At 38.4% G+C, this 23,127-nt stretch overlaps 1 protein-coding gene across 1 annotated transcript; it reads right to left on the reverse strand.

Annotated features, from left to right (window-relative positions):
* Positions 1 to 12,470: 12,470 nt before the first annotated feature.
* Positions 12,471 to 13,418, reverse strand: LOC138177089 (olfactory receptor 10Q1-like). Its single transcript, XM_069108081.1, has one exon. It carries the CDS (start codon positions 13,416 to 13,418, stop codon positions 12,471 to 12,473), a length of 948 nt encoding a protein of 315 aa, XP_068964182.1.
* Between the last annotated feature and the right edge of the window lie 9,709 nt (positions 13,419 to 23,127).

Here is a 23,127-nt window from a genome sequence, read left to right on the forward strand (position 1 = left end):
AACTTCATCTGGACTCTCACAGAGTTGAGACAATTCTTTTATTATTCTTTTTCTGTTTCTTTATCTTGTTCTCCAGAAAAGTCTTTCTAAGCATCCTTTTCTCTGCTCAAACCTCACAACTCTCCTCTCCCTTCACCCTTAGTTGAGGACTCTGTGGATTACTCTTTTTGAAAAAATTGAAATTATTCACTGTGAACTCCCTCTTCTCTCTTTTTCATCTCGACCCCCTTCAAATTCCCCACTCTCTATTTTACATCTCTGACAAAGAGGTAGCCATTCTCTTTCATGAGACCAATTCCTCTATATGTCCCCTCGATCCCATCTCCTCTTATCTTTTCCAGTAGATCAAAACCTCAATCATTTCCCCATCAATCTTTAGCCTTTCCCTATCTACTTGCTTCTTTCCTCCTACTTTTTTAACACATCTCCCCCACATTAAAAGAACAACTTCACTAGACTTAACCACCCCCTCCAGCAATTGTCCTATTTCCCACTTTCCTTTCTCAATTATACTCCAAGAATAAACTACACTCACTGTTTCAACTGCCACTTTTCTCAATCATGCCTCAATCCTTTACACTCCGACTTCCAATCTCATTACTCAAACTCATTATTCTCTACAAAGTTACCAAAGATCTCTTAATTGATTAAACTGATGTTTTTTTTCAGTTCTCATCATTCTCAAACTGTCCGTGGAGTTTAAGCCTGTTGAACCTCCTCTTTTCCTAGATAATTTATCCTCTCTGGGCTTTTTGACATTACTCTCTCCTACCTCTTCAATTGCTACTTTCTAATCTCCTTTGCTTATTCATTATCTTGGTCATGCTTGGGGGTGTCACCCAAGACCCTGTCCTAGGTCCTTTACTCTTCTCCTTCTGTATTCTTCTTGTTGACCTCATCAACTCATATTTTAAATGATCATTCTGTGCCAGTGATTCTCAGAGCTGGATATGTATTTCCAATCTCTCTTCTGACCTTGAGTCTTATATAACCAATTGTCTATTGGTCATTTAAAAATGGGTGCCAGGAAGATATCTCAAACTTCATGTGCTCCACACAGAACTCATTATCTTTCCCCATAACACCCCTCTTCCAAAATTGCTCATATTTATTGAATTACTCCCCCTTTTTCAGGTTCATAATCTTGGTGTTATCCTGTACTCCTTACTCTCCTGTATCTCACTGGCCAAATCTTGATGTCTCTACCTTCCCAACATCTCTTGCCCCTTCTTTCTGCTCACACGGTTGTCACAGTTACTTTAGTATGGGCTCTCATCACAACAAACCTAGATTAGTGCAACACCCTCTTGGCTGGTTTCTCTGTCTTAAGTATCTCCATACTTTAATCCACCATCCTCGATGCTTTTTTAGGAAAAAAGTAATTTTTTCTTAAGTACAGATCTGACTATACCAACTCCACTTGCTTCCTATAGGTTCTAGAATAAAATATACATTCTCCTGTTTAGCTTTTAAAAATCTTTATAATCTCTTTTACCTAGCTGCTGAGCTTAGACAAACAACTACCCCCCCACTATGGGTCATAGGTTCCTTGTCTATAAAATGAGGGTGCATCAGATACTATTTAAGAATTTTCATATAACCTGTGATTTCATGACCCACAATGCTCCTACTCTGATGATCGACATCAGTTTTCTTCAAGCTTATGCTTCCTGGTTTATGTGTCATGGCACTAGGCAATGATAAATTGATAAATGACAGATACACTGAACTGAAAGAAAGTGTTGGTGGGACAAAGCTACCTTGTGTATAGGGTAGTAGTGACTTCAAGACAAAGAACACTGGTAAAGAACCTGGGTATTTCTCTTCCCTTCTAATGGCTAAAATCTCTAGGGATTTGAGAGGGATAATGAAATATCTCAGGTGATGTAAAAGAACTCAGAAAATGCAAAAAGACCTAGAACAGAACTTTTTAACCTTCTTTTGAGTCGTTGGACCACATTGGCAGTTTGGTGAAATGTGTGGGCCCTTTTCAGAAGGTTTTTAAATGAGTAAAATAAAATACATAGAATAGCAAAGGAAACCAGTTTTTGCTGATTAAGATGTAATTTACCACTTAAGTTCTATGAAATTACTCCATAGTTTCCCTATGGATATCCTGGGGTCTGTGGACCCTAGGTTAGGAAGCCCTGATCTAGAAGAAGGCAGTCAGTACACTGAGTAACTTCTCTATGGAGGGTATTTGGGAGAATATAGAGAAGAATGACTAGAATAAGGTATAAATATCTTATCTCTTCTTCCCAAGGAAGGCATAAGATTCTTAAGGACAGCATCTGTGGGCTGCCATCTGTACCTGTACAGATGAATATCCATATGTGTAGTAAAGAGGAAAGAATTCTGGCAACTAGGCAGTGAAATGGATAGAACATAGGACTTGGAATCATGAAGACCTGAGTTCAAATCATGCCCCAGACTCTCATTAGCTAGGGAATCCTTGGTAAGTCATTTAATCTCTATTTCAGTTTCCTTATCTGTAAAATGGGGAGAATACCATCTATTTCATAGAGTTATTGTGAGAATCAAGTGAATTAACAAATACAAAGTGATTTGTAAACCTTAAAATGCTATTTAAAGGATCACTACTACTATTACTACTGCTGTTACTGTTGCTGCTGCTGCTGCTGCTACTACTACCACCACTACTACTACTGCCACCACTACTACCACTACCAGAATGCCTAGATTCAAATTGAAGTCTTAGATTGTGTTTTTCCTTTGTTCTCCAAGAGGACCATGACATCAGGGAGATGATGACATGACTTGCAGTTGACTTCGATTTGAGTGAGGGAGGGTTGTGAAACTTTAGAACTCCCCGAGTACCCATGAGCAAGTTCACTTCTCTGGTATTCTTGAGTTTCATCATGTAATAGCAAGGGATTGGACTGGATAGATAGATAGACTCCATCTCTGAGTCTATTATGCTATGAGATCATAGATTATCCCTGTATTTAGCCATTTAGGTGAAAGTTTAAATAAATTTCTAAGGATGATCCCTTTTCCATGAATTATAGGGATGAACATGTCCTGCAACATGGTCCTGAGGGATGCCACTTCATCATTATAGGGTAGAAACTTGGCTGTTTTCTGACTTAAGAAAGTTGCACTCCTTGGGCCTTGGGCTCTGAGCCTAGGATGGATTAACCAAGGAGGGAAAGGTGAGCAGGAAGATGCTGTGTCTACTTTCTCCCTGATGCAATCGAGAACCAAAGCTAGCGGACCTTTCTGGTGCTGTGGCATGAAGTCTACTTAAGTTTACTTAATCATTGAATGAACAAACATCTATTGAACATAATTATGTGCCCACAGTGTACATGGTGCTTTGGGGGATACAGAGGAGTGGGAGATGTGGGTCCTGCCCTTAAGGAACCAGAGTCGTTGAATGTTACAGCTGGAAGGGACCTTAAAGATTATTAAGTCTACCATCCCTTTAATTTTACAGATGAGAAAACTGAGGCAAATAGGTGGCACAGTGAATGGAATGTTTGACTTAATAGTAAGGAAGACGAGTTCAAGTCTTGCCTCAGATTTTTACTAGCTGTGTAACTATAGGTAACCTAACTAACCTCTCCAAGTCTCAGCTTCCTCATTTCTGTAGGAAATGTAGGGTTGGGCCAGTTGGTCTCTAAAAGAACTAATTGAAGTGGAATGAATTAATGCCCAATATCGCATGGCAAGTTAGCAGCAGAATTGCTTTGAAAGCCCACTTCTCTCTGTTCTAGGGTCTTTCCTGTACGTCAGTTTATGGTGTACTTGGTGAGATAATGCTGATAGCCCTGGGCTATTGAAGCATGTCATAGAAGAAGGAGATCCTGAGGACTGGATCCCATGACAATGAATCGTTAATATAATATGTGGGAGTAGGTTCAATTAATCTGCTTTTTTCTGTCTTTAAACTTTTCTTTATTGTTGTGAACCTAATAACCATCAATAACTACAAACATTGCAATATACAAAAAATTAAAAGAGGATTGTGTAAGAAACAGTGAATTTCTGTAACAATTCGTCTTTCAGAAACGTGTGTGTGTGTATATGTACATATATATATAGGTGTGTGTATACATACACAAAATTTAATAAGTTTTTACAAAAATTTCTGTGTTCTACAGTTCTTTTTCATTTCTTCTGTGAATTTAATCTATTGCCTTGATGCTCTTTTTTTTCTTCATGTTATCTATGACTGCCCATTAACGTACTGACTGCTGACTCCCCTCTCCCCAAAAGCAACCTTCCTTTGTTACAAAATAGTCTAGTAAAAGAAATGACCATATCGGTCATATTTGGAAAAGCATATCTCTGGATTTGATTGATGTCAAAGACCCCTGTTGCCTCTACCAGTCTATATAATCTATGCCATAGTGCTGCCTGAGGTTTCAGTAGCCAGGCTAGTTTATATACCCTTCAAAGATAACCCTTGCGAAGTCCATTAGAATGAAAAGAATACTGGATTTGAAGCCAGAACACATCAGCTAACTATATTTTCTCGGGAAAGATGCTTCCTTTCACTGGTACTCAGTTTTATTGTTTGTAAAATGACAGGATTTGTACTGAATTATCTCTAAGGGACTTTCCTGGTTCCAAATCGTGGGATCTCAAATCATACAAGTAAATGAGAAGGAAGCAATGAGATTACCTCTCCTTACCTTCTTCCAGTGTCTCTGAATTCATCAGCCATCTGAGGAAAAACTCTGATCAGCAGTCTGCTTTTGTCCTGAGATACTCCTGTGCCAGTCTATGGCAGAGCTCAATTACTCTCTTCCTTACCTTCTCACATATTTAAATGGAATTAGGTTCCAGACTTTCAAAGGGTACAGTGATTACTAGAAAAGAGAGACCTACATAGTGGGTACTCCCCCTTCCTTTGTTCTCTGGCTAGGTCTCATAGAGTTGAAAATGGGAACAGACTCTGGCATCCTTCCCTACCTGAGGGTCTTGGAGTGGAGACAGCTTTAGCTTATGGTGGTCATTTGTACCATGGACACTTTCTAGATTGAGGTTCAGGATGCATCTGTTGTATGAGGAAACCCGACAAGGGCAATCCCTGTTGATTCCATTAACAACCTAGTCATATTCTTCTTTAATCAGGTTATTTACTGTCCTCTATGAGGTCTCTCTCAGAGGAATGTGTCCCTGAAGCAGAGAGGTTTGGGGAAAACTTTGTGAATTGAGAATAATTCATATAAGGTCAATGGGCATGCAGATCTCTATGGGCTTGTTCAGTGGACATCCCAACTGGAGCCTAGAGGCCAGTAGGAGAGAATCTTACTCTTTTTGTCACCTATTTTTTCCTTCCCTCCACAGGGACTTAAGTTGTCTTCTAGCAAATTTCTCTAGGGGGAAATGGCTAAACTACCACTTCATGCCAACTTATGAGGGGTGTGACTAAAGGGAGAAAAGTTTCACTTTTCTCAAGTGAAAAAAATATCCAAAAATTCCAATTAAACAAAAATGATTTAAAGCGTTTCCCATGTACAAAGCATTGAACAAGGTACTGAAGATACAGGGATAAAATGTAACACAGTGGCTCCCCTCAAGGAGCTTCTACTCTTTGGGGAGTGGGAGAGTAAGAGATTTACAAAGAGAAATGTGGTACAAAAGGGAATGATTGCAGCAAGAATATCCAGAGAAAATGCTCCAGAAAAATGTGAGGAGGGAAAGATTGCTTCCAGCTGAGAGGATCAGGAAAGGTTCCAGTGAGCAAGTGGCACCTGATATGGGCCTGGGAAAAAGAGTTACTAATATTTGGAGCTCATATTTAGATAGCACTTTGAGGTTTGCAAAGCACTGCAGTATTTTACGTTGTTTGATCCTATCAACAACCCTGTGAAGTAGGTTCTATTATTATTTCAATATTATAGATAAGGAAATTGTGACAGAAAGAATTAGTTGACTTGTCAAGAGTTATACAGCTTGGAAGTATCTGAGACCAGATTTGAATTCAGGTGTTCCTGACTCCATGGCCAGTATTCATTAGACAACCAAGGTCACTTCTCTAGCATACCTGGTTGAACTGGTGAATTCCTGGGTGCCTCAACACATTGGGGGCAGACAAAGTAAATGTCATTCTGGAACCCAAAACATTCAGATTCTAGACCTGTGGTGACCCTGTCAATGAGAGGTGAGAAGCAGACTTTGAATGAAGCATGTGAGACCACTTGAAGTCACAGATATGTGGGGGAAATGTTGACATGCCAGCACATCCCTTCATTCCCAGGACAGATCAAATTCATTAGGGTACCAATTTTCCCCAGATCTGTGGTTGGAAAGAGTCTAGCTAGAACAAATAATATTTTAACTATAAAAATTGTTCTCAAACAGAGAAAGTAAATCTTATTAAATTGTCTCAATGTGAAATTATAATTACGGGTCCCCAAATTTGGCAAATATAAAGCAGAAAACAAGAAAATGTAGTGGAAAGGGTACTGAGCTTGAAGTTGGACAACATAGTTTCAGATTCTAACTTTTAGTATACATGTGACCTTGGGAAATTCACTTTACCTTGCTGTGCCCATTTCCTCATCTGTAAAATAAGGGAGTTGGACCAGATCAGCATTTAGTCCAGGTACAATTAGATCTTTTCAGGCAATTCATGAGGTCAAAATGATTTTCACTAAAAAAAACCTAAGCTGTTTTAATGTCAAATATAGTAAATAACAACATCTCCTCCCCATCTCTCACATCTATATCCCACATAAACCAAAGATCTTTAGGGTCCTCAATAATTTTTAAGAGGTTAAAAGGGACTACATGTGTAAACATATTTATGGTAGTCCTTTTTGTGGTGGCAAAATATTCGAAATTGAGAGGATGGCCATCAGTTGGGGAATAATTGAACAAACTATGGTATATGAAAGTAGTGGAATATTATTGTGCAAAAAGAAATGATGAACAGGCATTCATAAAAACCTGAAAAGACTTATATGAACAAATGCAAAATGAAATGAGCAGATCCTGTATTAGCAACATTGTGTGATGATCAACTGTAAATGACTCAGCTCTTCTTAGCAACACAATGATCCAAGACAAGTTCAAAAGACTCACAAAGGAAAATGCTATCCACATCCAGATAAGGAACTGGTGGACTCTGAATGTAGATTTTCACTCCCTTAATTCTTTTTTTTTGGTGCTTTTTTTGTCTTTTGATCTATTTTTTTTATCAACTGTGACTAACATGGGAATATGTTTTACCTCATAGTGCATGTATAACCTATATCAAATTGTCTACAATTTTGGAATTCAAAATCTTGTAAAAACTATGCCAAAAATTGTCTTGACATGTAATTGGAAAAAAATACTATTTAAAAATGGGAAAAAAAGAGGTTAAGGGGGAGCTGAGGCCAAAAGTTTGATAAATGCTGGTCTAGGGGGTCTCCAATGTACCTTCCAACTCTATTGCCTATAAGGACAAATTGGAGACCGATGTTATTAAATAATATCAATACAAAATATTAAGTGACATTCTGGAAAATTTAATATAGTATAGGTTGAAAATTATCCATTTTGATCAGTTGGCAATCATACCAGGAATACAAATGTAATTCACAGTTAAACACCTAGAATAACATATATAATCATTGGTAATCGTTACCATTTAGATAATACTTTAAGATTTGAAAAATGCCTTTCAAATATTATCTAATTTCTATCCTCAAAACTGAGGAGGTAGAAGAGAATTATGATCTCTATTTTATAGATAAGAAAATTGAGACAGATTGATGTTAAGGGATTTGCCCAGAATGACACAAGAAGTATGTGAGGCTGCATCTATACTGAGATTTTCCTGACTTCAGGTCCAAGACTGTATTCACTGTGCCACAAGGCTGTGGATATTTACATAACAGATAATACAAAAAGAATAAAATGAAAATATAGAGAATAGGATCAAAAGAATATTTAAATAAAAATAAAAACCAAGAGTTATCTAAGAAAATAGGACACTCATTTCTGTTTACAAAAAGAAAAAAATCTAAGGATGAAAAGAGCTTATTTGCAATTAGGAGATAGCATGTAAAGGAGAGGTATGAAAAGCTTTCTCACTAAGCACAGGGATAAGGTACGGTCAACTAATATCATAAGATTCTCAGAATCAAAAACCTCTACCTAGAGGTTGCAATAAATGACCCATAGGTCTCTTCTAGCTCTAGCATGCAGGCTCCAAAGTCTTTTTTAAAAAAAATCTTAGGAGTGTATGAGTGTTATAGAATTAAAATCTTTATTTAGACAGACATAATCAGAATGAAATTATTAGACTAAAAATCAGGGCAAGTACACGCATTTTTCCAAGGAGGAAAGAGGACCTGTAATTCAAGAACCTTATCAATAATTGATGCATGTATATGTGAACCTACACACAAACACACATATGTACATACACACCCAGGTATAATCATATAAGCAATACACACAGACTCCTATGACATGCATATATGTGTGCATGTATGCATATGTCCTAAACAAAAATAAAATTCATCATGCCTCAGAACTCAGGTCAGGGAAAATAGTAGCAGAACTTAGGATGGTGCCCCTTCAATTTCATTTCCAACAAGTCAGCTCTGCAATGACAGCTATTCTCCAAATCTCTTTTGGGTGATAATTAGCCTCTGACCCATAGATGATCTGGAGCACATCTAGATGATTTCTAAGTCTCTCTATCCACTCCTCCATGTCCCAGCTCCAGGCACTCTCTCTGTCTGGAATCCTCTCCCTCTTCCACTCTGACTATTAACCTCTTTGACCTCCTTTAAACCCTAACATCCCATCTTCTACAGAAAGTATTACCCAATCTTCTAATTCTAATGTTTTGCCTCTATTAATTATTTCCTACTTATCCCATATAGAGCTTGCTTTGTATGTATTTGTTTGCATATTGTGTCCCCTATTAGAGTGCAAGCTCTGTGAGCACAGAGGCTGTCTCTTGCCTTTTTTGTGTGCCTGGTGTTTAGTATAGTGCCTGGCACATAGCGGGGGACTTAATAAATATTTATTGTTTGACCGTCTTCTGATTTTCAGCTTCAAATCACCACCTCTTGCTGGACATTTCTACCTAGATGTCCTTGAGGCATCTCAAAATCAATGTGCTTATTTGTCAGGTTTTGTTCATTTGTTCATCCACATTGCTTCTGTTCCTGTCTCTCCACTATGGCCACCAGCTTAGACACAACCCCCATCAATCTTGACTTTCACTTTTGCAGTAATCTGCTAACCAATATCTTTGCTTTTAGTCTCTTATCTCTCCAATATGCCCTAAACAATCTTTCTAAATAACAGATCTGGCATTGTCCTTTATCTCTGCAAGAATCTTCATTGGCTCCCTATTGCCTTAATGAAAAACCTCTACAGCTTGGTATTGAAAACTCTGCATAATTTTACTGCAGGCTACCTTTCTACACTTATTTCATAGAATACCCCTTAGTACTTTACATTCCAGTCAACCTGGCCTACTTACCATTCCCTGACCTCAACATTCTATATCCCACCTCTTTGCCTTTGCTGAGGTGGTTCCCTATACATGGAATTCACCCTCCACTAACCTTCCTCTATTAGGATTCATAGCCTTCATTAGGGCTCAGTTCAGATTTCACATTCTATAGAAATCCTTTTCTGAATCTCTTAGTTATTAGAGATATCTTCTTAATCAAAGTACCTCCATTTATTTACCAGTTTTCATGTTGTATTATCTAGTAGGGTGCAGCGACTTTTTTTTGCTTTTTGGAGGGCAGTTGGGGTTAAATGACTTGCCCAAGGTCACAAGGCTAGTTTTTGTGTTAAGTGTCTGAGGCCGGATTTGAACTCAGGTCCTCCTGACTCCAGGGCCGGTGCTCTACTCACTGCACCACCTAGCCGCCCGCAGCGACTTTTAAAAATTAAATTTCATCTAAAATGAAATATTTTTCATTTGCATCTTTGTATCAATATATACTACAACATTCCCTCTCTGCTTCTAAAAGCTTGTTACCCAGAAAAGTTCTCAGACCCATCACAAAAACTCCATTTTCTACTTCAGACTCCCTTGGAACCCACACTAAACTCTTTGCGGATTAAGGGCTTCACTTCAACTAGTGCTCTTGTCTCTCATGATCCTTGAACACAATGAATACATGGCAAAAAGTTATTCAACTCTGGGTGTCTATTAGTGAAATATGATTTGGGGAATACCGGGAATGCAGACAGAGAAAACCAAGCTATTCATTGGTGGGGATTCCATTGGTGGAAATTTGCAAGTTTTTTTTCTCTTTTCTCAAATTATTTTTGACTAATTGTCTCAGTTACTTCTTTGCCCCAATCAAAACTCATTTTACATTATATATGTCTCTGGTCATGCTGTTGACCTCCTAGAACAATGTAGAAAACTTACTGAGGGCATGGACTACCATTAAAAAGATCGATTTTTTATGCTATAGATAAAACCAAATACCATTGGTACTGAGCTGTTCCTTGGAACAAATAAAAAAATAAACCAAACCCATCACCAAACCACTTCACTTGACAGCATAGATGTCATTCTATGCTTTTGGTACTATAATTTTTAAAATATTATATAACCATCACTTACAAATAGTTAAATTTTAATAATTTTTTAAATGAATGAATGATAGTAAATCTGTGTTTCTCTATTTTGTATCTGTGGATTCTGTATTTTTATCTTGTAACCACAAGGATAGGTTGTGCATTATCTAATTTTAAAAAATCTCATTTGGTGCTGAAAACCAAACTTTATATCTAGTAAATATTTAACACATATTTACTGTATACTTTAAGAGGTCTAGTACAGTGTGCTTGGCCATTAGTAAGTGTTCAATACTTGTTGAATGAGTGAGAAAATAAATAAATGAATGAAGAGCTCTCAAAAAACATCCTTCAAACATAAATAGAAAAACCTTTCTCCCTGAAGCCACCTCTTATGGATAACACCTGACATCAATCAGCCCAAACTCTCTGGAATTATTCTATATTTCCACATTGACCAAGGAATTTCTCATCCATTTGCTCATGTGATCTGTACAAGGCCCACGTGAGGAAGGTGTAACACTCATGATTATTCCTCCTGATTAACGTAAATTAATTATTTGACTTAAAAGTTATGTAATTTCCTATTACATAGAATTCAGGCTGTTGTTAAGACAATCCGGCCAACTGGTCAACTAACAACCTCATGCTAACCTCAGGTTGACCTCACTATTTCTGAGAATGACAGAATATTAAGCAAGGGCTTTCTCTTGGCAACCTGAACATATCCAGAGGGTATCTGTATGTTTTTGCCCAAGTACTATGGTATAAGACTAGAGCAAACATGTTTATAGTAACACCATGAATTTCCAACAAAAAACTGGAGATCTTGGTCTGCTACGAGAAGAATCAAAGGAAAAAGCAACCTTGATAATGTATACCATTTATCATTGAATTTAATTCTGCACTCCCATAGTAACCTTATCTTTTTTTCCCAACCACATTTATAGTCCAATTAAGTGTGCATGCACATACATGTGTACATATGTGTGAACACAGTACACATATATGTACATGAATACCAGTGTGTATATTTGTATGTATGTGCCTGAGTCATTGGATTCAACTAGATCCAACCGGTATAAGGTGTTCTGTGTTGCTACCTGACTACAGACAATGTGAGTGTTCTTCCAGTTTGTGGTTATGGGATGCTGGAGAGTGAAGATTGCACATGACAAAGACTTTGTACGATTTATCTCACAAGGAGTTTCTGGTGAGGTGCAGGAATTCCACCTTCACCCCAAGAGAAGCACCACAAATAATACTCCCACCTTTGCCTTCTGGATTCACTCTTTACTTACATTTAGACTTTGCTAGAATTTCCATGTAAGTAGGGTTTTATGCTCATTAATTTATATATGTATATATGTATTAATGTAATGAAAGTAATGAACCTGTAAAAGGAATTCTAACAGTGATATGTTGAAAATCATCACTCAAGAATTGGCATTAAATGATCTGATGAGACAAAAACTTTCCCTGAAGTAAGAACTGGAGTGTGGTGTGTGGGGGTTGAGACAGAAACACAGTACTTCATGTGTTGACTATGGGCAGGCCTTAATACCAAAGGAACTCTACCAAATTGTTTATCTTACCTGGTATAATGGATAGAGTTGATTTTGCTGTCAGGAATTTAGGTTTGAATTTTGCCTCTTGTGACATTTATGATCGATACATTTAAAAATAATGGTTGTGCTTACTTAGACTGGGACATTTGTTAAAAACAAGGAAAATAAACTAAGTCTCTTGGCTGAATTTAAAGTACAACTCCAGTGACCCTAATTTCTCCCCCTCCATTCAGGAACTGTCAGGAAACTTCATTAAGGATCTAAATTCCTTAAAGTTAGGGACTATCAATAAAAAAAAATCCTCAATGCTTAGTATAGTATTTGTCATATAATAAGCACGTAATAAATGGTTTGAAATGAATTGATACTGAGTAGATCTGGTTATCTAGTGTTGCTCATGATTTTTTTCAGAGCATTTTTAACATCCTTGTTACGAAGGGTATAAATGAGGGGATTAAGCAGGGGGGTGATAAAGGTATAGACCAAGGCAAGGTCTCGATCCTCTTCCTCTGTGGTACTTGCAGGAGGACGGAAATAGACCAAACTGCAGCAGCCATATTGTATCAGGACCACAGTGAGATGTGAGGAGCAGGTGGAGAAGGCCCGCTGGCGGCCCTCAGATGAGCGAATGTGCAAGATGGTGTTGGTGATGAAGACATAGGTAATGCAGATGAAAACGAATGGGATGGTCAGGAGAATGATGCTTACCACGTAGACAACAGCCTGGGGAATGTGAGTATCAGCACAGGCCAGTCGTAGGACAGGTGGTACATCACAGAAGAAATGTTTGATCACCCTGTGGTACCCACAGAAGGGCAGAGTAAACACAAGTGATGTGAGGTGCAAGGCAAGAAAAATAGCCAGAATCAGGGAGCCAACTACCATCTGGGTACATAGCTTCTGGGTCATGATGAGAGTGTAGTGCAAAGGATGGCAGATGGCCACATAGCGGTCATAAGCCATGACAGCCAATAGGAAACAGTCGGTCCCACCAAGGGTTACAAAAAAGAACATTTGGATCCCACAGCCAGCCAGTGTGATGGGTTTCCGGGCTCCAAAGATGTTGGAGAGCATCAATGGTACCAGAGTAGTAGTATAACAGATCTCCAGGAAGGACAGATTGGATAGGAAGAAATACATAGGGGTATGCAGGGAGCTGTGGGTAAACACAGCCCAGATGATGGCAGTGTTCCCACAGAGAATCATCATATAGAGGAGGAGGAAGAAGCAGAAGAGAAGAGCCTGGATCCTGGGGGAAGTGGTGAACACTTGGAATACGAATTCAATGGGACCAGATTGATTGAGCTGGAAAGCGTAGGGAGAAGACATGTCTCACCTGCCAAAGGAAAATAGGAAATTGGACTTTTAAGATCACCTTAGGCAAATCACTTCATATTTCTGTGGGTCAGTAATTTTTGCCTGATTAATGAAGAGGTTTTTGTTAAATTTCTTCTAAGACCTCTTACAGCTTTGGTCTTTTGTGTTCAGTGTTCTAAGGTCACTTTTAGTTTTGACATTCTATGTTCTAAGTTTTTAAAGAAAGAGGAAAAAGACCTATATATACAAATGTATTTATAGTAGCTCTTTTTTTTGTGGTGGCAAAGAATTGGAAACTGAGGGGTTGCCCATCAGTTGTGGAATGGCTGAACAAATTATGGTATACGATTGTGATATAATACTATTATTCTATAAGAAATAATGAAGGGCTTGGTTTCAGAAAAATCTAGGAAATTCTCTATGGACTGATTCAGAGTGGTTAGCAGAATCACAAGAACAACTTATATATAACAACATTATCATAAAGACAAACTTTGATAGACTTTAGAACATTTTTCAAAATTATGATTCCAGAGGACTCCTGATGAAACATGCTATCTACCTTAGCGTGGAGATTGAGATCTCTCTCTCTCTCTCCCTCCCTCTCTTCCTCCCTCCATTTTATGTGTGTGTGTGCATATATATGTATTTTTCACACACATATGTTTGGACAAAGTCAATGGGGAAATTTGTTTTGCTTGACTACACATGTTTGTAACAAAGATTTTGTTCTTCTTTCTTTCTCAATGAGGGGAAAAGAGAGAAGGTGGGACAAAGAAAAGTTGGATTTTTATTGGTTAAAAATATTTAATACAAAAAGAAGGGGAAAACATTTGAGAAGAGTAGGAAATGAGTGCTTATTAAATCCAATCTCACCCACAATGCACTGTGATTGAAATTCATTCTCTTTGTGTTGTTGCTCTATAGGCTTCTCTCCAAATGAGAATATCACATAATTTCAGAGTTTTATGGGCCCGTAGAGACCATTAAGTCCTGAACAAGAATGGCTCTTACAATGTGCCCAAGTCTTCACTTATAAGCTTTCACTAACTCTTGAAGTAACCTATTCTACTGTGGGATTGTGCTAATTATGAGAAAGTTCCTTGCTACATGAAGCTGAAGTGGCTTTCACTTCATCTTTGTTCTGTCCTCTGGAGACAAATAGAAAAATTCTTCTTCCTTGTTCATGTTAGCCCTTAAAATATTTGATGGAAGCTAACGTGTGTCCCTGAAGTTATCTTTTAAAGACTTTAATTTTTTTTAAACATGGTAAAAACACTTCTATAGGAATTAGAAATTCTAGAGTTTTGGGTTTGTCATTTATTAGTTATTGGATTGTATAGCTTTTCTCCTGGGGACTCATTTTTCTCATCAGTAAAATTTGGAACATAAAATCATAGCTCTAGAGCTGAAAGGGTCCTAAGACATCACCTAGCCCCATCCCTTTATTTTAGAGATGAGGAAACTGAGGTTCAAGTCAATTAGTGATTTTCCCAAGGTCATATGGGTAGTAAGCATTAAAAACAGGTTTGAACCCAGGTTCTCTGACTGCAGTGCCAGGATTCTCCCCACTGGGCCACAAGAAAGTAAAGGGTATCCACTTACTTCTATTACTCAGAGAAATCGCTATGATCTTATTTTATAAAAAAGGTGCTCCACAGAAATGCCTTCTTTTTGAACTAGGAACCAGGAAGCCTAGGATCTTTCCTTAACTGTGGTATTAACTAGCAATTTACCTTGGGCAAATCAGTTCCCCTTCTCTGGACCTCAGTCTCTTTGATCAGTAAGATAGAAATGGACTGAACATTCTGTAAAACTCTGCAATTTGGGGGTGGCCAGGTAGCACAGTGAGTAAGAGCACCGGCCCCAGTGTCGGGATGACCTGGGAATCGAATCTGGGCTCAGACACTTAGCACCCACCCAGAAACACCTGGCCATGTAACCTTGAGCAAGTTACTTAACCCCAATTGCTTAAAAAAAACAAAAAACCTCTGCAATTTAATGAGCTTTTCTCCCACTCCTCTGCCTGATAATAGATGAGTAGTGTTACCTGTATCCACTGTCCAATACAAAACAGGTGCTTGATAAATGTTTTTCTTCCTCCTTTTAAAATTGAACTGAATGTAAGCTTAGGTGCATCAAAGATGACTCATTATAACATAATATCAGATTCAATACAAGCGGGTCTTGGGATGTTTTCGCTTCCTGGTGGCAGCTAAAGACTGTTGAACTTGAAGAGGGGTAATTGGACAGCCCAGACAGTGAACTGGTGTCCCCAAAATGTGGAAAGACTGAGAGAAAGGCTATAGTGTGTTGGAGATCCCAGTTCAAAGCTCTTTCCTATATATAAGTGGCATTACCTCAGTTACTATGCATTTAGTGAGATAATAATAGCACCATGAAACATTTACATTATATTCTGGAATTAAGGTTGCTGGGAGAAATATCAACAATCATGCAGATGATGTCACTCTGATGGAAAAAAGTAAAGAGGAATTACAAAGCCTCTTCATGTGGGTAAAAGGGGAGACTGTAAAAACTAGCTTGAAGCTTAACATCAAAAAAGTCAACCTTGGCAACTGGTCTCATCATTTTCTGACAAATAGAGGGAGGAGATACAGAAACACTGTCAGATTTTATATTCTTGGGCTCAAAGATCACCATATATGGTGACTACAGACATCAAATTAAAAGATGCTTGCTCCTTGGGAGGAAAGCTATGGTAAATCTGGACAGCTTTTTAGTAAAAAAGCAGAGACATAACTTTACTGGCCAAGCTCCAAATAAGTCAAAGCTATGATGTTTCCAGTAACAATGTATGGCTATGAGCATTGGACAACATGGAAAGAAATTAATTCAGACTATTCACTGGAAGGTTAAATGCTAAAGCTTAAATGTCCACAAAAATAAGAAGACGGGGTTCATTGGAAAAGTCCCTGATATTGGGAAAGTTTGAAGGTAAAAGGGAAATTACATTGCACAAGATAAAATGGATATATAGAATTGTGGAAGCAATAAACATGAGATGGGACAGACATTGGGAGATGGTGGAGGATAGAAGGGTCTGGTATGCTATGGTCCATAGAGTCACGAATGTTGTACATGACTGAACAACTGAACATCAACAAAATGGATTGAAAGAACATGTCAGAAGGGCTGGTGCCTGGATCAATCATTAACCAGCTATGTTAGTATAGGCAAATCACCTCCCTTCTCTGGTCCTAACTCTCCTTTTCTATAAAATGATGTACTTGGTATCATCATCATCATCATCATCATCATCATCATCATCATCATCATCATCATCATCATCAATACAGCACTTTAAGGTTTGCAAGGCACTTTACTAATAGTATCTAATTTGCTGCTCACAATAATCCTTTTAGCTAAGTGCTATTATTATCCTCACTTTATAGGTAAGAAAACGGAGGCAGACAGATGTTAAATAATTTGACAAGTCATCACCAGTAATTTAAACTTGGGGCTTCCTGACCCCCCATCCAGTCCCCATCCCCCTGCACTAATTGATCTCAAAGGTCTTTGCTACCTCTAGTAGTCTAAGAAATCTCTGACATTCATCTTACCTAGTGACTGAATAGATAGGACAATTAAAAGCCCTTTGTAAGGTGATGCCAGATAATTGTGGTTTCTTAAAAAGAATACTGGATTTTAAGTTTCAGGGCCTGTGTTCCAGTACTGTTTCTGATTGGGCGAGTTGAATTCTCTCTCTTTGTCTTAGTTCTTTGTACTTTAAAGGGAGGTGGCTAAAATAGGTGAAATCTATTATCCATTTCATCTCTGAACCCCAAGACCCCAAGCCAAATATTCATCTAAGGAAAGCTCTTATCCATTGTCTATCTTTACCTTGAGATGCTCTGGGGAAGATCTCCTACAGAGATGTCCACTTATATTTCTTCTCTTTTCTTCACTTTGAATCAAATGGAATGGCCATGACCTTCAATTGGCACATGGGCTCCTAAAGACAAGAGAAATTGACATGTAAGTAGGCTTCCTGCTTCTGTTCTGTGGCTGAACCTCATAGAATTGAAAGTGAGGAGAGTCTTTGGTGCCCTTCACTACAAGCACTTTGGAGAGGAGATGCCTTAGGGACACTCTGGCCAGGGTATCAGAGAGTTTTCATAGCCCATGATTCAAAGTATCTCTCTAGGATTAAAAACTCAGTGAAGGCAGTCCCTGGTATCTCCATTCATTATCTAGTTATGTCTGATTTATCCAGGTTTTGTTATTTAACATTATCTTAGCAGTCTTCCTCAAGAAAATGGATTTCTGAAGCATAGGGGGCTGGGGAAAAACCTTTAGAATGGAGGATAGCAAAGGCAAAGTTAATGGGCAGTTAGATGTTCTTGGATTTTCTAGTTGAAGAGCACATCTGGTCTGTGGGGAGTAGTGAGTGTGAATCTTGTTCTCTTGCTCTTCTTCCCATTAAAGAGCATATTCTGGTAAATCACTTCAGTATGAAATGGTAAAGATTTAAGTTTATACCATCTTGATAGTCACAAAAGGGTTGGGATGTACTGGGAAGAACCTTGAGTGGAGACTCAGGAGACTTGGGTGCCAGTTCAAGCTATAATAGTCTTTTTCTCTAAAAGACATTTCCTGGTATTCACCATTACCTATGACTTGAACTTTTTAAAGGAAAAATATTTCACTAAAATGGACCTCTCCCCATTCACCTCCCCAAACCTTACCTGACAGCATGTACAATGCCACATTCTGCATCACTGGGCATTGGCCAATTGTGACTTTTTCTTGATGGTCAAGTGAATTAATGAATTAATGTTACCTATCAAAACTAACTCCCATCCTTGGTATTATCTTTGACTTTTCTCTCTCCTCAAATTTCAAAACTGTTGCCTTTTTGTTTTGATCTTCCTACCTTTGTAACATTTTTTTCCTATAAATTCTCTCATTCCATCACCATCCTGGCCCAGGCCCTCATCCCTATATGTCTGGAATATTGCAATAACTTGCTGTTACATCTCACTCCTTTCATTCTACTTTCACTCCTATTTATCCTCCAATCAGCTGCCAAAGTGATTTTCCAAAAGTGCTACTCTAACCATATCATCACTCTCTATTCAGTAAACTCTATTGCTTCCATACTGCTTCAGGACCAACTACAAAACACTCTGTTTTTTAAAGACATTCATGCCCTGGCCACTTAGCATATTTCCAATCTTCTTACACTTACTCCCTTTCACATTTTTTTACTGTCCTTCTTGGTGTTCCTCAAACATGACTCTTTATCTCCCAATTCTAAATACAATTCTCGTTACACATATGAAGTCATACAAAATATTTTTTTTGCATAAAACATGTTACAAAATATAAAGAGAGAAAAATGCTTCCATCTACACTTTGAACCCATCTGGAGCTCTATTTGGAGGTGGATATCTCATGATATCATGAGTCCCTTGGAATTGTGGGAGATAATTGTATTGATCAAAGTTACTAAGTCTTTAAAGATGAATAATCTTTACAATGTTGCTGTTACTGTGTACAATGTTCTCCTAATTCTGCTCATTTCACTTTGCTTCAGTTCATAGAAGTCTTCCCAGGTTTTTCTGAACCTCCCCCCCTTCATAATTTCTTACAGGAATACATTTACTATTAAATTAAATCATATTTATAGACCATAATTTCTTCAGCCATTTCCCAATTGATGGGGATTCATCCACTTTCCAGTTCTTTGCAAACACAAAAAGAGATGCTGTAAATATTTTTGTATATATGAATCATTTCATTTTTCCTTTGATTTCTTTGGGGGTATAAACCTAGTAGTAGTATTTCTGAGTCAAAGGGAGCATTATATTAATTTTTTTTAAAAAGGAAAGCTTTATTTGATAAGAGTATGAGACATGGAAGGGAATCTATTTAGTTTCTTTAGTTATGCAGAGAATCAGTGATATTCTTAGGTTAAAAAAAGACACTTAATGGGACTATTACTCTTTTAAATTAGGTAGCAGGAATCTTGGGTTCCAATTACAACTCTGTAACTATCTAATTGTGTCACATTGGGTAAGTGGCTTCCACTCTCAGAACTCCAGTTTCCCTGCCTAAATATAATGATGAGAAAACCTAACATTTATATAGCCTTTACTAGATATGAGGCACTGTGTAAAGTGCTTTACAATTATTATCTTATTTTATCCTCACAACAACCTTGGGAAGGTAGGTGGTATTATTATCCCCATTTTATAGATGAGGGAACAGAAGCAAATGGAAGGTAAGTGACTTGCCCAGGGTCATCCAGTTATTAAATATCTGAGACTGGGTTTAAACTCAGGTCTTCCTGACTCCAAGGTCCAGTGCTCGATCTACTCTGCCAACTAGCTGCCCTATTCCACATTCCTTATAGTCCTTGTATTGATCCATATCCATCCTAGCTGTCTGACAATAAAACAGCAGGATTTTCCAAGCCTATAATTCCTGGCATGTAGGATGAACTTGAAGAATGTTTTTTGAGCTGATGACCTGAAGGAGACTTCAGTGTAACAAAGATACTCAGTCAGGGTGATCAGTGATCTCAAGGCAAAGAACTCTGGAGACCATGGTCTAGTTTCTTTCCACGCTTAAGTTTCCAACTTTGAGGACTTACTTAAGGTTAGGAAGACAGTTCAGCGTACTCATACCAGTAAATGCACAAAGATCTTGAGAATGTCTCTCAGCACCCTGGACAGCTTTCCAGTGGAGCATTTCTAGGAGGACACAGACAAAAATGATACAAGATGAGAAGGCATGGCTTGCATTTCATCTACACCAGTAGAGGCAAATTACTCTCTCAGCATGGTGCAAAGAAGATTGGGGTTGGAGTTAGAGGATCTTGGTTTGAATGCCAGCTGTCCTACTAACTCCATGTGTGACAATGGGCAAGCCAGTTTCCCCATCTTTCCTTTGAACAGCTTCCTTCTCCAAACTTCCCTTTTTCTGTCAGAATCGCTTTTGCCCTTTTAATGTTCCAGTTTACTATCCCAGATTTACTCTGGACTCTTCAGTCTCCCTCATCCCACATGCCCAATCAACATTTCTACCTTAACAGTAACTCTTGTATTTGATCCCTTCTCTTCACTCACACACTTGCTCCCTTATGCAAGCCCTCATTGAGTCTTACCTGGATCATTGAAACAGCCCCTTAATTAATATCTTCACCTCATGTTGCTCCCTACTCCAGTCCATCCCACATGCTACTGACAAAGTAATTTTCCTTAATCATAGATTTGACCATGGCTCCCCCAACCTAGTCAATTCCACTGATTTACTATTGCCCCTGATAAAAATAAACTCCTCTGTTTAGCTTTTAAAGCTTGAAAACCCTGGCCCCATCCTCTTTTTAGCTTTATTGAACATTACTCCCTCTTTTCCACATTGTGATACAACCCAGCTGTCCTCCTTTCTGTTCTTTACACAGAATTCTCCCTCTCTATGCCTTTGCACTGGCCATCTTCCATGCCTAGAAGGCACTCACTATTTTACTCTGCCTCAGTGAGTCCCTTTCTTCATTTAAGATGTAGCTCAAATATCATCTTCTGCAGAAAACTTGTCATGATCCCACCAAGAGCTAGTGCCCTTCCTCCCAACTAATTTGTGTTTTAACACTTTTAATATGTTTATATTTGTGATCATATAGTTTTAGAAACATACACATATTTATTTATATGTACTTGTTTCCCCCATTAGGATGTAAGTTCCTTGAAAGTAGGGATCATTTCATTATTTGTACTTATATTCTCTGTTCCTTGAATAGTACAAACCATAGTATAAACAGATGGTGCTACTGCTTATTGTAGAATGAGAGGGTTAGACTAGGCCTCTGATGTCTCTCAGAAGTTCTAAATCTAAGATACTGTGATCTCATGGGATCAAAGTTCCCCCTCAACATCAGACTAACTGGCTGGCTCATGGACTGGGGACTTTGGATTTAGGATTTTCTAAGAGAACCAGATTTTTAACAGATCAAACATGTTAGTGCCCTGCTATCCTGTCCTGAGGGGAGCAGTGTCATCTTCACAGCTCCTAGGTTGGATTGTTCTGGTCAACCAAGACAACCTAACTTAGTGCTGTTTGCTAGGGCACTGGACTAGCTGATCTCCAAGATGCTTCCAATTCTAAATAGCAGCCTACTTATTCAGGCAACCTAATGAAAACAAAGAAAAAAATAGTTTCCCTTACCACCATCCAGTGACTCTGACTCCATCAGCCATTTAGGGAAAATTTTGGTTTTAACAGGTTGCCTTTGTCTCAAGATACTCATGGAACACTTTGTAATTCTCAACTTGCTCTTGTCGAGTTAAATGGAATGATGGGCAGCTAGATGTTGCAGTGAATAGAGCACTAGCCCTGGAATCAGGAGGACCTGAGTTAAATTCTGGCCTCAGAACTTAACATTTACTATCTGTGTGACCTTGGGCAAGTCACTTAACCCCAATTTCCCCTCCTTCCCCCCACCAAAAAGACATGAACAAAAAAAAGTTAAATGGAATGAGAATCCATGACTTTCCTGAGAGACCTGGGTTTGTGCATGGACTCCCTGTGTCTGCTTTCTGACTGGATTTCATTCAGCTACAAATGAGAAGAAATTTCAGTATCCTTCACAAGCTAAGGGCCTTAAAGGACATATGCTTTGGGTGTAATGATAATTATAAAATCTTCTCAGATTGTGATCCAGGTGTGTTCCCTGGGTCAACTAACCCAGTTACCTGACACAGCATCCCTATGTCCATCGACAGATTAGACATTGTCTTCTTATCCATGTTGTTTTGGGTCCTCTTTGGGTTCTCTCTCAGGAGAATGATTCACTGAATCACAGTGGTTTTCCCTGTGGTTGTCTTTAAGTGGATCTGTGATTTGGGGAAAACATTCTGAATTGAGAATGACAAAGATAAAGTTAATGGGCAGTTACATCCTCTTGGGTTTACATGTGGAGGCCACAGGTGGTGTGTGGGGACTAAGAGAAGGCAAGCTTGCTCTCCTATCCTCTCCCTCATCAGAGACTTAAGCTGTGTCCCAATAGTTTTCTCCAGTGGGAAATGATAAAGATAAAAATTTATGTCAAATTAAGATGTATGAAAAGTTTTAATATTGTGGAAAGGGTTCTGGATATGAGTGGGGGTAGGGAAGGGTTAGAGAGTCAGGAGTTCTGGACAACTGGGTGACTAAGAGTCCCAAGCTGGCCTCTAGGTCTTTTAGCTTAGTAATTTTTCAATAAATACTGCCACACATTGCATTAATCCTTGTCTCATAAGCAAGAAAAATCAAATAAACAGAACTCACCTCAAAAATGACTTCATTGGATAGTTCATGCATCTTTGGAACTATCATTTAAAGCCCTTGATAACATATTTGTTGAATGAATAAATGAGTTATAGTTACCTGTGTCTCACTTCCCAGTAAATCTCTACCCTCCATGGAGTCAGGGTATTAGAGCTTCTCTAAACTTCAAGTCTCCTAAAGTGTCATCATCACAGAGCTTTAAATAGAATGTGCTTTAGGCATAGTGTGTTTTCTAGATCCCTTATGGAGTCTGGAAGTGTGATGGTTGGACTATTTGTAATGGCTTGCTTGTGGCTCTGCCTGCCTCAAGTCTCTCCCCACTTCAATCCATCCTCCCCTACCCCCACTCAATAAACTCCAGTGGCTCCCTATTGTCTCAAATAACAAATAAATTACTGCTTGTCATTCAAAGCCCTTCATAACTTCTCTC

This window comes from Petaurus breviceps, unplaced genomic scaffold, assembly GCF_028583685.1.
Source record: "Petaurus breviceps papuanus isolate PSGF00001 unplaced genomic scaffold, PetGlider_PUasm1.0 90330, whole genome shotgun sequence".
Classification (NCBI taxonomy): domain Eukaryota; kingdom Metazoa; phylum Chordata; class Mammalia; order Diprotodontia; family Petauridae; genus Petaurus; species Petaurus breviceps.